General features: G+C 54.4%; 1 protein-coding gene across 10 annotated transcripts in view; it reads right to left on the minus strand.

The window, feature by feature from the left end:
* The window catches only part of CCDC57 (coiled-coil domain containing 57), a 102,519-nt gene that overhangs the window by 47,452 nt on the left and 39,386 nt on the right, over window positions 1–15,681 (minus strand). For all 10 annotated transcript variants that reach the window (XR_008293946.1, XM_053211502.1, XM_053211500.1 and 7 more), the window contains 4 exons: window positions 12,713–12,935; window positions 11,878–12,030; window positions 5,470–5,573; window positions 2,825–2,995 (listed from right to left, as the gene is read on the minus strand). Coding sequence is in view for 9 of the 10 variants with exons in the window: in XM_053211502.1 (XP_053067477.1) it covers window positions 2,825–2,995; window positions 5,470–5,573; window positions 11,878–12,030; window positions 12,713–12,935 (651 nt within the window). In the remaining variant the exon portion in view is untranslated. The remainder of the gene's footprint in view (window positions 1–2,824; window positions 2,996–5,469; window positions 5,574–11,877; window positions 12,031–12,712; window positions 12,936–15,681) is intronic.

Here is a 15,681-nt window from a genome sequence, read left to right on the forward strand (position 1 = left end):
GGGAAAACCGACTCTCGGGAGCAGGCCTGCAGCCGGCAAGGCGGCCCCCTGCGAGAGCCCGGAGTCGAGCCCTCACCGGGGGGCCTGTGTCCAGGTTCTGGGGGGCCACACTTGCAAGTGGCCCAGCTCTAGCCCCCATGGCTGCGCAGTGGGCTCTGCAGCCCTGTCCCCCAGCCGGGGGCTGTCCTGGGTTCCGTTTCTGACCCAACTGCTCTGATCTCTTTCTATGCTCTGCCCACGCCCACGACGTGACGCCTGTGACCACACATTCCGGGACTCGTGAGCGACTGCGGGCTGGGGCCCAGGCGGCCCCTCACGCCAGCCCTGTGGGTGTGCTCCCGGCATCCTGGCCAGGGAGGCGTCCCCGTGGGGACTCTGTTCCAAGGGCAGCGGCCACCGGGCTCCACAGAGAAGCCCTACGGGAGGCTGTCAGAGCAAGCCCCGACCCGGGGTGCAGAGGGGCGCTGGCCAGGGCGGCTGGCTCCCGCGGGTTCTCCTGAGGGTTGCCAAGGCTGCAGGCAGAGTCGGCGGGGAGGACCGCCAGCCAACACTGCCCCCCAGTGGACCCAGAGCGTCCCTCCCGTTGTGCTCGGGGCTGGAGGGTCGTTAGGACTGGGAGGAAGGTTGGCAGGGAGACCCCTGGGCCTGGGTCAATCCCCCCCGGGCTGGGGGTCACCGGAGACAGGACAGCTGCAGGGATGTGCAGGTGCCGGGCGGGCAGTGGTCTCTGCTGCCCTTGGGGAGGGTGACTGAGCTCTGCACGGTCCCTTGTCCTGGGCCGGGGGGTGTGGGACCTGCCTCCACCCGGGAGAACGTGAGACTCGCACGGGAGCTACTAGGGCAGTGCCCTGGCGGCACCGACCCCCCTGCTCCGTTGCCACCGGCCCCCTCACCTTACGGGTTGCTCCCTGATCCGCCGACATTTAAGTTGGCGACATCAGCTTCCCTGACACCTGGATGCTCCAGTCCGTGCCTCCCCAAAACGGATGTTCTCTTCAAACCACGGTTTCGAACAACTGACGTTTACCCCGGACGCAACGTTATGACCTGATACACAGGCCACGAGCAGACCTCACCAACCGTCCAATCATGTCCCACACAGCTGGTTTCTCCCACCCTGGGCACAGAGCCCCACGTGACAGCTGTCTCCCGGGTCCCTGCAAGGCTCCTGACAGGCCGGTTTTAATGCGTCGCTTGTGGCTGCAGTCTGCGGCCAGGCTGTGACCCCCGGGCGCGGCTGGCTCGGAAGCCCAGGACACCCGTCTGTCCCCGCATCCGCGATGGGAGCACACCCCTCGGAAGCAGCGTCTGCAGGCTGCTCCCCTGGAAAGCTGCCCTCTCCCTTTGTAACCGAGGCGTCATGGGTGCTGCGTCGCAGCCTCGTTCTCCTTTCTGCTTCAGGACGGCTGCCCGGTGCACCGGCCCCTCCACATCTGGGGGACCAGCCTCCCGCCTCCACCCTCTCCTTGACCCCACGCTGCAAGTCCTGCTTATTCTGTGGCCAGCGCCTGAGGCCCTTGGGTGCCTGCGTCCTTCTGTCCCATCGCCCTGTTTCCGGGTCTCCGTGGTGGAGCCCACCACTTATCCTGCTTCCTCTCAGAGCGAGACACTCGGAAACAGGATCTCGGCACTGGGAGCGCTCAAGGCTCCGGGCCGCCAAGATGCTGGCGCTCCCGGGAACGGCCCTCGTCTGGGCACCGGGACCGGCCCTAGGTTTCCTGTGCTCGATTTCTCCCCAAGGTCACACGTGCTTCAGCCCCAGCCTGCCTGCCACAGAATTAAACATCTGGATTTTAAATGCTGCTGATTTGTAGGATCTCTTCCCCCTAAGCAAGCAGGATCCGCGAAGCAGGCGAGGGGTATTATAGGAACCCCCACGCAGCCGACCTCGGGGCCACGCACGGGCAGCATCTGAGATGAACGGTGGACACGGGGTGAGGGGGCCCGTGGCCGGGATGGCAGGAGGGCTGGCCCTCCGGGTGGTGTTTCTGTGTCCCGCCTCCCCTCTGGGCCGTTTCTCACACAGCTGTCTGCCCCAAGGCGCGTCCAGGCGCTTCCACGCCAGCAGGGAGTGGACCCACCTTCCCTCCAGTCCTCCGGTGACGGACGGACGTGGTCCCGGAGCCGAGTCCCACTCATGCCCGTCAGTGCCGCCCCTGGGACCGAGCTTGGGACACATGAGGACTGTTGCCCTATACCACCGCGCCCGGAGCTCTGGGCGCGCTCTGGTACCACGGTACAGTCGTGACCGCGGGCCACCATATGACACAGGTAACCGCGGGAACCCCAGGTCCCCCCAGGTAACAGACAGTAAGGAATGCGTGCTCTCAACAGCATTTCCAACAGCCTTCGGTGAGAAGGAAAGTGGCCGGTCTGTCAGATCTGCGGGGACGGCGGCCGCAGGGCTCTCTCACGGCTCGGAACATTGCCTCAAACATGGAGCCAGATGGGCACTGGCTGCGGAGGGCCTGACGGGGACCATGACGGGAACCCCAGTGACACCCACACGGGGCCCACTGTCACGTGTGTAGGGGCCGTGGCCTCAAGCGCTCTGGGAGATAAATCCTCACCAGGAAAACCCCCAATTTGCATTTCCTTTCAGGGCTTCCCAAAGCCCTAGCAAGAGTCAAGGACTCCCTTTTAGGGGAAACAGAAGAGCCCTCTTCACACGTGCGGGTTTCCTACGCTGGCCTTAGGTGGAGGGTCCCAGGGCCCGGAGGCCTGAGGTGGGGCCGCACCCCTCCGGCACCGTGTCTGCCGAGGACCAGGCCCGACTGTGAGAGCGGCCAGTTGGAAGAGGGGGACAGTGGGGCGGGGTACCCACCTGCCTCGCAAGGGCCACCTGGTCCAAGGCTCGTAACCGCCAGTGGCTCCCGATATGCTCCTCGAGCTCAGCCACCTGCTTCTGCAGCTCCAAAGCCTCCAGGTGCACTTGGCCCACCTCGTGGGGCAGCTCGTGCTGGACGGTGTCCGCGCCCAGGGGTTTCTGCAGCAGCTGGGGGGCCGTTTCAGGGGCAACGTTAGGAGGGGTGCCAGCTCCAGAGGGCAAGAGGGCAGGGAAGCAGGAGAAGGGCAGAGGCGCAGCAGAAACTGTGCGAAGATCAGAAAGGAACACGTTTGTCAGTCTCTCCTCTCTGGCTCAACGCAGTGGCCACGCAGGCCTGTGCCCCACCCGTCCCCTGCAGGTGGACTCGGGCACCTGTGGCGGAGCCTGCATTGGACCCCAAGGCTGGGTGCGGAGCATCCAGGCCGGGAACTGCCCAGGCGGAGGCGGAGGCCTCAAACCCTCTTCCTGAGCCTAGTACAGATGGAAACAAACACCTGCAGGCAATCCGGGGCCTGGGAGGGGGAGGTGGGGGTGGGAGGGGTGAAGCCAAGGCTGTCGAGAGGAGGTGACTGACAACTGGGGAGCAGACAGAAGGCAGGAGCGCCCGGAAGGTGAAGAAGGGGAGTGCCAGGCGTGCGCGGCAGCTTTGGTCGCCACAGGGCAGCCGTGAGGTCCCCAAAGCGGGTCTCTGGCCAGAGCTCCGGGCCCAGCGCCTCACTTTGGCAGCTTCTCTGGACAACATCTGTCCTCCTGCTGATACAAGGAAGGAAAAAGGAACCAACGGACAGAATGGCACCTCTCTACACTCTGACTTTCCCACTTTATTCTCAGGCAGATAAAAAATATTGTGTTCCTATTCCAGGAACTCCTACAGTGAAGTCCTGGTGAGTATCTTATTCTTTGAATTTGTCACATACGCATCAAAAAAGGTGACCGTTGGATAGACGCTGTTAATGAAAATAGAAACAAAAACCACTTTGAAGTGGACATTTTTCCTCACAATAATCATATGCTCTCTGACTATCAAAAGAAAATTAAAGCTTTAAATGCTTATTTCCTGTTTGTAAAGCGTGTGCACGCCTGAGAACGGGAGGCAGCAAGTCCAGAGCGTCCCGAGCCCCCTCCCCTCGCGTGCGTACGGAGGTCCGTCTGAATATACAAGGTGGTGTGATTCGCGTATTTACGGACTCCAAGGACCATGTGGAATTCCCTCTTTCTGTTGCCTCACGAAGAACATATCCACACAGAAGGCGACAGGGCGGCCCGACACCAAAAGCATAAGCAGGAAGAAAACGCAGACAAAACCAGGAATCGTAAAAACTAAAAACCTGTGCTTCAAAGGACACTGTCAAGAAAGTGAAAAGACAAGCCTGGAAATGGGAGGAAAAATTTACAAACTGGGCATCTGATAAGGGACTAGTATGCAATGTACACGAAGGACTCTTCAAACCCAACGACAAAAAAGACAATCCAATTACAAATGGGCAAAGGATTTGAAGACATTTTTCCAAAGAATGCACACAGATGGCCAATAACTCTATGAAAAGATGCTCCGCATCATTAGCCATCAGGAGAAATGCAAATCAAAACCACTGTGAGGTACCATTTCGCCCCACTGGATCGGCTAGAGTCGAAAAGACAGAAAATAGGTGGTGGGAACCAGGACGTGGGCCGCCGGAGTCCTCACACGCAGCCAGAGTAGCCGCTCGTGAAAACAGCTCGGTGGTTCTTCAGAGTCACCATCGACCCAGCAATTCCACTCCTGCACACGTACCCCAGAGAATTGAAAGCAGGGGCTTGAACAGATGCTGGGACACCGTGTTCACAGCAGCGTTCTCCGCAAGTGCCAAGCGTGGGAGCAGCTAAGTGTCCATCGGAGGACGGACGGTGTGGGAAACACAGCGGTTTATCACTCTGTCCCCAGAAGGCGTGAGCACTGGTTTACACTACCGCCCGTGGGTGAGCCGCGAAGACATGAGGCCGAGGGAAATGAGCCAGTCACGCGAGGGCAGATTCCGCAGACCCCGCTCACGGGAGAGTCGTCTAGCTCCCGGAGGCAGGGCAGACGTCCCCGGGGGAAGGGATGTGGGGTCAGTGTTCGATGGGGACGGTTTCTGTTTGGATAACGAAAAAGTTCTGGGAATGGACAGTGGTGATGTTTATACACGTTGTGAATGTAGTTAACGTCACTGAACGTACGCTTGAAAATTGTACACTTTATGTATATTTCACCACGATAAAAAAAAAAAAAACTCTAAAAAAAGAGAAATTATGAATTTGTAGCAATAAAGCACGGCTGTGACCCTGGCAACACGTGTGACAGGGCAGAACTTGCGTCCCAGGAAACAGTGGGCGCCGGCCAGCCTGACTGAAAGGGCTGGGCCTCCGAGGCATCTCGCGCCACATCAGGGCACCCCCACGCGCTCTGGCGTGTCCCGAGGGGGCAGCAGTCCTGCGTGGGCCCCACCGTGGGTGCTGCGCCTCTGGACTTTCCTCTCGGTGACCGGGCCTTACTGTGTGCACCTTGCTGGGGACATGTTACCTCACAATAACCCCTTCCTGGGAGGGAAACTGAGGCACAGAGAGGCCAAGAGGTCCAGCCAAAGACCTGCCCAGCCCAAGTGTCAAAGGGGAGGCCATACCTTCTGCCTGAGCCGGGCCACCAGGAAGTTCAGGAGATGTGTCCTGTTTCTGAGCCTCCCGAGCGCTAGACCCACGGGTGTGCCATCGGCCGGCACGGCTCCTCCTGCAGAAAGAGGGATTCTGTCAGGTTCAGGTCTCCTTCCCTTGGGGAAGGTTCCGGTCAACTGCCCTCTTTGGGGAGTAGACGTCTGTGCCATCCAGGGCTGGGGACGCTTACTGTCACCGTGTGTCCACCTGGAAGTGAAGATTCCCTAGGACTGAGTGGAAGGCACGTGGTCCCAACACAAACTGAGAGGCGCTGGCGACAGATGACGTATAACCCTAGTATCGAGAAAGCAAGAATCTTCGCAGGAAAACAGTGGAAGCTTACCACCTAATGTCTGCAGAGGCCAGTCTTTACCAGCCTTCTAGTCATCTGGGAATTAGAAAAAATGTTCCTACAACCCAGAGGTCAAAGAAAGAATCAGTAGAGGTAAGAAATTATTTTGGCCTGAGTTATCATTAATACAACGCTTACCAAAACTTAATGAAGGGATTGAAAACTGTCCTTTTAAAAATGTTTATGGCCAGGGGCGCCCGGGTGGCTCAGTCGGTTGTGCGTCCGACTTCGGCTCAGGTCATGATCTCACAGTCCGTGAGTTCAAGCCCTGCGTCAAGCTCTGTGCTGACAACTCGGAGCCTGGAGCCTGCTTCGGATTCTGTGTCTCCCTCTCTCTCTGTCCCTCCCCTGCTCATGCTCTGTCTCTGTCTCAAAAATAGATAAAAACATTAAAAAAAAATTTAAGAAAATATTTATGGCCATAGTAGCTTTTTTTAGAAAAGAAGGGTGAAAAATCAATGAGCTGAATAGCTATTTCAAAAACAAGAAGGCCAACTAAATAAAGTAGAAGAAAGGAAAGAGTAAAGGTAATACTACATACTGAGAAAACAGAAAATTAAAAAGATAAGTTCCTGGGGCGCCTGGGTGGCTCAGTCGGTTGAGCGGCCGACTTCGGCTCAGGTCATGATATCGCGGTCTGTGAGTTCGAGCCCCGCGTCGGGCTCTGTGCTGACAGCTCAGAGCCTGGAGCCCGTTTCAGATTCTGTGTCTCCCTCTCTCTCTGACCCTCCCCTGTTCATGCTCTGTCTCTCTCTGTCTCAAAAATAAATAAACGTTAAAAAAAAATTTTTTTTTAAAGATAAATTCCTGGTAAGACTAAGGAAGAAAAAAAAAGTCAACAGAAACAACGCAATCGATGAAAACACAGTTATTACTTTAGATCCTACAGGCTTTTAAAACTTTTAGGACAATACTACAGGCAATTTTATGCCAAATTTTCAAAAACTTAGATGAACCAGATAATTTTCTAATAAAATATCAAAAAGTGACATGCCAAAAAGAAAATCTGGATCATCTTTTTTTTTTTTTTTAATTTTTTTTTCAACGTTTTTTATTTATTTTTGGGACAGAGAGAGACAGAGCATGAACGGGGGAGGGGCAGAGAGAGAGGGAGACACAGAATCGGAAACAGGCTCCAGGCTCCGAGCCGTCAGCCCAGAGCCTGACGCGGGGCTCGAACTCACGGACCGCGAGATCACGACCTGAGCTGAAGTCGGACGCTTAACCGACTGCGCCACCCAGGCGCCCCTGGATCATCTTTTAACTGTGAAAAAAACTGAATTCACACTTTAAAACCTTCCCACAAGGAAAATCCTAAACCAGGGGGTTCAGAGTTGAAATCTATTAATGGTTCAGGAAAAACTGACGTCAGTCTGACACAAACTTTTTCAGAAAGCAGAGAAAATAGGGAACATCTTCCAATATATTTGAGGCCAGAATAACCGCGATCCCCAAATTTGACAATGAGCATCCTAAGAGAGAGTACAAACCAGCCTCACTCATGAACATAAACGTATTAATTCTCAAAACAACATCAGTACAGGGATGTATCACATGTTGGGTCCATTGCAGAACTTTAAGTCTATTTAACACTCAAAACCCAGCGCAAGCCTGCTGTTTGGACAAGACCATGAGCGTGTGCCCTGTCCCTCTCCTTCCTGGAAGCTGAAAGCCCAAAGCGACTCTGAGGGTGCCCAGCGGGCGGGGGCGGGGCCCGGGGCCAGGGGCAGGGGAGGGCAAGGAGCAGGGGGGCGAGGGGCGGGGGCTCAGGGGGCGCTCTGCCGCGGGTTCCTGATCTTCCTTCCTGTGTTTCCGGGCTTTGGGGCCAGAGCAGCCACAAGCCAGAAGCACCAGGAGCCCAGACGAGGGAGACTCCGCTGGTGCCGCCCATACAGACAAGGGCCCACCCTGCACCACCCTGCACCACGCGGCCTGCACCCCTCCTGGGAAGAGCATGTGGGGAGGATTGCAGAGAGGGGGAGCGAGAGAAAGGAATTCCTTCAGTCTGCCCGCAGAGTCCCTGAGGGGCCCGCGTGGAAACCAGGCAGCATCCGGACAGCCAAAGCTTTCAGAGCTGAGCTCTGTGGGGCCAGGGAACCCGCCCAGGACTTAACTGGGCTCGGCAGAACAGCAGGGCAAAGACTCTGGAGAGCAAGCGGTCCTTCAGAGCCACCCCAAGAGAGTGGGCCGGGATACAGACGTGCCCTGTGCCCCAGAGAGGTGGGGGGCCTGCTAACACAGAAGTGGAGCAAAACCAGCGTGGTAAGGGTCGGAGGGCCCGAGCACCAGAGTCTGAAGTTACTCATCACGCCGATAACCAGGAAGATCTCGACACAATGAGAAAAGACAACGCTGAGGGGGACACAGACGTCGGGATCACGGGGTCATGGAATAAGCAGGCCGGATGAGGAACCGTGCGAGCTGACTCACTGTTAAAACGGTGGAAAAAGAAAAGTTTTAGAGGAATAAAAGGTACAAAGAAAACAAAACGGAAATCTTGAACTGAAATCGAAATAAAAGTCCCCCCAGTGGGCTCAGAGCAGCGCTGAGAGGACACGGGCCTGGCGAGCATGGGGACAGACGCAGGGATCACCTGCCTGAACAGCAGAGAAAACGCACTGGAAAAAGGAACAGAGCCACAGGGACCCCCGGGAAAAGAACAGAAAAAGCTAGCATTTTTGTCAGCGGAGTCCCTACTGGAAAAAAAAGCATAGAGCCGAAAAAACGCTTGAAGAAATGATGGTTGAAAACGTCCCAAATTTGGCAACAGACAATCACCTTAGATTCAATGCCAAACAGGATAAGCCAAAGAAGCGTGTGCCCAGACACATCGTCGTCTGACTTCGGGCACAAATGACAGACTCTTGAAAGCTGGTGGACAGAACAGGTGTGTGGCTTGTGGGAGACAAAGGTTTGGGCAGTAGAAGGCTTCTCAGCAGGAAGTGGCACGATTATCTTAAGGGTTGAGAGCTGAGAACCGTCAACTCCTACTTTCAGACCAAAGAATAAATTCTGCAGGGACACAGGTGAAAAAGGAAAACCAGAGAGCTTGTTATCAGCACATCTGCCGTAAGAGCTGATGACAGGGAGGCTGGAACCTCGGGACTCAAGGACACACACAAAGGGCAAATGCCCAGGTGAACGTCACAGACTCTACCTTGGTTTTTTTTTTTTTTAATATATGAAATTTATTGTCAAATAACCTTGGTTTTTTTTTTTTTTTTTTTTTTTTTTTACTGTTTATTTTGAAAGAGAGAGAGCATGCAAGCAAGGGAGGGCAGAGAGAAAGGGGGACACAGAATCTGAAGCAGGCTCTAGGCTCTGAGCTGTCAGCACAGAGCCCAATGCGGGGCTCGAACTCACGAACCATGAGATCATGACCTGAGCTGAAGTCGAACACTTAACTGACAGCCACCCAGGTGCCCCAATACTTATTTAGTTTTGAGAGAGGGGGGGAGAGAGGGGGAGAGAGAGAGACAGTGTGAGAGAAGAGGAGAGGGGCAGAGAGAGGGAGACACAGAATCAGACACAGGCTCCAGGCCCTGAGCTGTCAGCACAGAGCCCAATGGGGGGCTTGAACCCACAAACCATGAGATCATGATCTGAGCCGAAGTCAGACGCTTAACCGACAGCCACCCAGGCGCCCCTCCTCTTGAGTTTTTTAAAATTATGTTTGACAATTTGGGACACCTGGGTGGCTCAGTCGGTTGAGTGTCCAACTTTAGCTCAGGTCATGATCTCACGGCTGGTGGGTTCAAGCCCCACATCGGGCTCTGTGCTGACAGCTCGGAGCCTGGAGCCTGCTTCAGATTCTGTGTCCCTCTCTCTCTCTGCCCCTCCTTGGCTTGCATTCTGTAGCTCTTTCTCTCTCTCTCTCAAAAATAAACATTAAAAAATAATAAATAAATAAATAAATAAATAAATAAAATTATGTTTGACAATTAAAAGCAAGAATGCTAATCCTGACTGAAGCAGTTTCCCACATAGGAGAGGTGACGTTTACGACAGCAATGCAGGGACGGGGCCTGACGGCAGGAAGATGGTGCTGACGGGAGCTGGCTGCGAGAGGTCACATGGCCGTGCTGTGATCCCCGGGGCCCAGACAGATACACTCAGAAACAACACATACATTAAAATGGAACACAAACAATGTTCGGATGACCCACAGGCACAGGAAAGAAGACACCTGGGCCAGAAAGCGGGCAGGAAGCGGCTGCTCAGATCAACACGACAATAACTGTTAAGTGTAGATGATATCAATCCTATCAGTTAAAAATATTAGCAAATGAGAAAAAAAAAATTAGCAAAATGGGGCTGTCTGGGTGGTTCAGTCAGTTGAGCGTCTGACTCTAGATTTCAGCTCAAGTCACGACCTCACGGCTCGTGAGATCGAGCCCCGCATCAGGCTTTGTGCTGACAGCATGAAGTGTGCTTGGGATTCTCGCTCTCTGCCTCTTCCCTGCATGTATGCACTCTCTCAAACATTAAAAAAATGAAAACCGTAACTGAAAAAAAATTTTTTGTAATTAGCAAAATGGATTTTATTATTTTTTTTTTTTAATTTTTTTTTTCAACGTTTATTTATTTTTGGGACAGAGAGAGACAGAGCATGAACGGGGGAGGGGCAGAGAGAGAGGGAGACACAGAATCGGAAACAGGCTCCAGGCTCCGAGCCGTCAGCCCGGAGCCCGACGCGGGGCTCGAACTCCCAGACCGCGAGATCGTGACCTGGCTGAAGTCAGACGCTTAACCGACTGCGCCACCCAGGCGCCCCGCAAAATGGATTTTAAAAATTGACCTGCCTATATGCTGCTACAAGAAATTCATTTCAAATGTGATGCTGTAGCAAGATTCTCACACAGAGTCTGACACCCAGGCTTTTCTTTCCGGGAAGCAACTTTATTTGTGCTAGCACCGTTCAGTTGGGTTTGTACCCGAAGAAATGAGCCCCTGAATGCCACGTGGCATAGTTTTTACATATTTTCTACTTCTTTGTCTCCCATATATGGTAACATGCAAACATGCACTCTGATTAAGTGGTCTCATGTTACAAGGTCATGAGGGATGTTGTCATGTACACACGTAGCCAGGTTACCTTGAGGTATTTGATTTTTCCTTAGGAAGGGGACTTTACCACAACATAAGGAGTTAAAGGATTATAAAGATACACCAAGCAGACTCTAATCAAAAGGAAGCTGGAGTGATGTGATTAACACTAGACAGAGCAGGCTTTAGAGCACTGCACCCCTCACAGGTAAAGAGGATCATTATGTGATGCTATCAGGGCCGGTCCCCTCTTACAAACACAGAAACTCTAAACGTGTATGCAACCAACAACAAAGCTCCAAAACACAGTAAGCAAAACTGGCAGAAGCATGATAAAAAGCAACCATGTATTACAGCAGGAATAGAAAGGAACTTCCTTAATCTGGCCCTGTGCTCCAAAAAACCTTTAGCGGCTTTAAAGTCAAATGTTGAAATGTTTCTCTGGAGTCAGGACGAAAGTCAGCCATTACCAACACCATACTGGAGATTCTGGCCTGGAAAAGTAATATAAGGAAAAGACATAAAAGATGCCAGCACTGGGAACGCAAGCAGGCCCCTGGCTGGAGACGAGCTGATCCGTAGGTGGAGCATCCCACTCCTTCACCTGTCTTCCTACACAGTCAGCCCCAGAAACCAGCCAGTGGGATGCGTCCATCCCCCTAGAAGGGCTCTCCACCGGGCCAGCGCCCAGCCGGGCAAGGGGGTGTCTGCGTGGTGCCAGAGCAGGGGTGGAGCAGGGAGGTGCTCACCCGGAGAGGTAAACGAGTGTAAACACTTTGAGAATGGGTGGCATGGGGACTCCTGGGTGCCAGGAAGGGGGGGGGGGGGGGACCTGTAGTTTGTGATCTTTCCTTGATGCGTGCGTTTGCATTTTGTGGACTTTCTGGGGGTTTATATTTCAATTAAACCAATGTAAAACAGATGCAGAAACCAGAGTGTTTCTGGAACAGAGCATTCAACAGGACAAGACAAGGACTCTTACCAGGCACTTCGGCCAAGATGTGGACGCTGGCTTGAACGTCAGAGTGAGATGAGGACATCTTCGAAGGATCTAACACATCTTCTACCTGTCCTTCCAGGGTTTCAAATTTATGCTTCAGATTTCTGATTTCTGTTTCGAGGACCATGATGTAATCTGCCGCAAAACAACCCAATAAATACACCGGCACACGCATTACACTCCCCTCGCCCATCACAAGATAGGGGCTCCCTCCCGCTGTCCCACTCTTCCCCCCGCCCCGCCTCCCACACCTGCCCTGGCCCCGGTGCCCCCCTCCCCTCTGGTGCCGGGCGCGCTCCGAGGACGGCTACGCCCCTGCGCTCCCTCAGACCCACGAGCCTGCGTACACGGAAGCACGAGTCTCAGGCGTGGAGTCGTGAGCTGGTGCCTTCCGCTCAGGACCGCTCCGGGGCCCCTCTTAACAGTGCACAGGAGGGGTGGGGGGGGGGGGAGCCCAGCTCCGTTACGGCACAGGCCCCGAGGAGAGGCCTGGTATCCGCCAGCCTGCACAGCCCGCCTCTTGGAGAACACAGTGCCCACTCCCCTCCCCATGCAAGTGGCCTCCAGGCTCCAAGTGCCAAGTACACATCCTTCCCTTCTTTCTGCCACTTTATCGATAAAAAGTTGCTGTTCTACATATAAACATGGACATAAGATCCCTTCCCTTAGAGGAGAAGCCTCTATCATACTCTGAATTCGTCAGAGCGGATGTTCATCTATGAGACTCCAAGTGAAGCATGTTTTGGACCCACTGGAGATCTGTCCCCTCCCCATTCTCCACCCCACCCCACCCCCCCCCCCCCCCCCCCCGGCTCACCAGGAGCCGCGGCCTCAGCTGCTGCCTTTGGAAGGGGCTGTGCGGGGTCAGAGGGATGACCCCCTGACTGCTCAGGAGGAAGAACCTGGTCGTTCAGGGTCTCCATTTCCTCCCTCATCTCCGCAACAGCGCGTCGTAAGCTTGCGTTTTGCTCCTGGAGCCTCTGGATCTCACTAGATGGAAAACTTTCACTTCCTTCTTCTTCACGATGCCTTAGGAGCACCTGTCAAACACAAAAAGAAAGAAAATGGTTACAGCTACACAAGAAGCCCACAGGCACGCCTGGTTGGCTCTGCCTGGGATTCTCTCCCCCCCGGCCTCTGCTGCCCCCCCCCAAAATAAATGGATAAATGTAAAAAAAAAAAAAAAGTCCCTTAAGAAAAAAAGAAAAAACCCACGGTTTGCTGCCCGTCCACGGCTCTGCCCACCCGTCTGCCCTCCAGGCTGTGGGGACCTTCCATCTAGACTGACGGGGCGATGAAAGCCCCCTCCTTCCAGGTGTCACAAAGACAAGACTGCTGCTCACCACCGGGAGCGCTTCCTGAGAAATCGGGGGCCCCTTCCCTTTCAGTCGCAAAGCCATCGGCCACCCACAGGGCGGCTGCCGTGGAAAAGACACAGGAACAAGTGCCGGCAGGGAGACAGACGACGTGGGACCCTTGCCCGCTGGGAAGGTGAACGGATGCGGCGGCCTGTGGGTGAAAGACGGGGCGCCGCCGCGGAAAATCGCCTGGCGGTCCTCGAGAGATTAAGCGCAGAGGTGATTATACGACCCGGCAATTCCACTTCGAGGCATATGCCCAGAGAACCGAAAACGTATGTCCACGTGAAAACGCGTACACGCACGTTCACGGCAGCAGTCTTCACAGCAGCCAGGGCGCGCAAACGCAAATGTCCACCGATGGATGGACGCGTGGATGAATTAAAGATGTGACACAACAGAGAGTACGAAGCCACACAGGAATGAAGTCTAGCGCGTGCTACAACACAGACCAGCCGTGAAGATGCTCCCAGTGGTGCCCACGACTTCGATATGGTTGCAGGTATACATATGCTCAAGGATTTGAAGAAAAACAGGAATGTGAAAGGAAGAGGAACAGAAGATAATTTGACAAGAACCCAACGGCCTCTGCAGAGATGAGAAAGATATTATTTGAAATAAGAAATTCACTGGAGGGGCCCCTGAGGGGCTCAGTCAGTTAAGCATCTGACTCTTGATTTCGACTCAGGTCACGATCTCACCGTTTGTGGGTTCAAGCCCCGTGTCAGGCTCTGCACTGACGAGGTGGAGCCTGTTTGGGATTCTCTCTCTCTCTCCGTCTCTCTCTTTGTCCCTCCCTTGCTCATGCTCTCTCTAAGTAAATAAACTTAAAAAAAAAAAAAATTCATGGGGCACCTGGGTGGCTCAGTCAGTTAAGCGTCCGACTTCGGCTCAGGTCACGATCTCGCGGTCCGTGAGTTTGAGCCCCACGTTGGGCTCTGTGCTGACAGCTCAGAGCCTGGAGCCTGTTTCTGATTCTGTGTCTCCCTCTCTCTCTGACCCTCCCCCATTCATGCTCTGTCTCTCTCTGTCTCAAAAATAAATAAACATTAAAAAAAAATTAAAAAAAAAATTCACTAGAGAGGCGGCCTAAGACCAGACGTCACAGGAGAAAGGATCAGTGGGTGCAGATACACAGCAACAGAAAGCATTCAGCCAAGCAGAGGGGAAGGCCAAAAAGAGAGTCAACAGAGGCCTGGTGACCCTGAGAACAGCATGGAGCCGGCTCAGGGCAAGGACCCAAGAACCCAGATACAGGAGGCAGAGGACATATTGGCCAAAATATTTTCAACGTTTATTTATTTTTGAAGGAGAGAGAAAGCATGTGACAGAGAGCAAGCAGGGGAGGGACAGAGAGAGGGAGACACAGAATCTGAAGCAGGCTCCAGGCTCCGAGCAGCCAGCACAGAGTCTGATGTTCAGCTCGAACCCAAGATCCATGAGATCATGACCTGAGCCAAAGTCAGACGCTTGACCGATGGAACCATCCAGGTACCCCTGGCCAAAATATTTTCAAATTTGATGAAAACAAGTCCACAGATCCAAGAAGTCCACTGAAACCCAAAGCAAAATAAACACAAACAAAATCATACCAAAAAGTACATCATAATCAACTTGCTAAAAAATCACAGATAAAGAGAAAAAAGGACCAGAAAAGCAATCCGAGGAACACAGCATATTAGGTGGCGTGCACAGGCGCAAATACGAGGTTTCTGCCAACTTGTCACAAGAGCCACTGGGAGCCCCGAGACACAGGAAGGAAAAAGCCCTACTGCCTCGGAATCCTACAGTCAGTGCCTGTGTCCTTCCAAATGACAGCGAGACAGGCAGCTACCTTTGACCACCAGGATTCACCGCAGCGGGACATGCTTCTGGCTGCAAACAACCAGAAAATCAGACGAGTTCCAGGAAGCCAGCGTCTGCTGCCATGCCAGCACAGGACCGGGGTGCCCGACACAAGGGGGCAGGTAACTGAGCCCTGTGGCCTGGCCTGGCCTGCATGAGCCCAGGCAGGGCCCCCACCTTCAGGGATGCGCACTTACAGACCGCGCCCGCTTCCTCCCCTGCAGGGACCCCCCCCCCCCCCCAGACAGAGCCTCCTCCCTGCAGGGCCCCCCTCCCACAGACAGCGCTGGCTCCTCCCCTGCAACCCCTCCCCCTGCCTGCTGCCGCTGACCCTGCGAGCAGGCAGGTGGGCCGCCCCAGGGTGCCATGCGCGCACGTGCGTGCACCCGCGTGTGCGCGCACACGCGCGCGCGCACACACACACACACACACACGGTAGTTCCTCACTCTCCAGCTGGTGGCTGGCCCCTCTCTGCTTGCACCAGGAGGGTTCTGGCCAGCCCTGCGGCACCTCGCTACCCAAGAAGGTGAGCTGCTACCGAGCTCAGAGGGAGGGGCACCCACGTGCCTGTGCAGCCTTAGG

The sequence above is a fragment of the Acinonyx jubatus genome, chromosome E1 (genome assembly GCF_027475565.1).
Source record: "Acinonyx jubatus isolate Ajub_Pintada_27869175 chromosome E1, VMU_Ajub_asm_v1.0, whole genome shotgun sequence".
Taxonomy (NCBI): Eukaryota; Metazoa; Chordata; class Mammalia; order Carnivora; family Felidae; genus Acinonyx; species Acinonyx jubatus.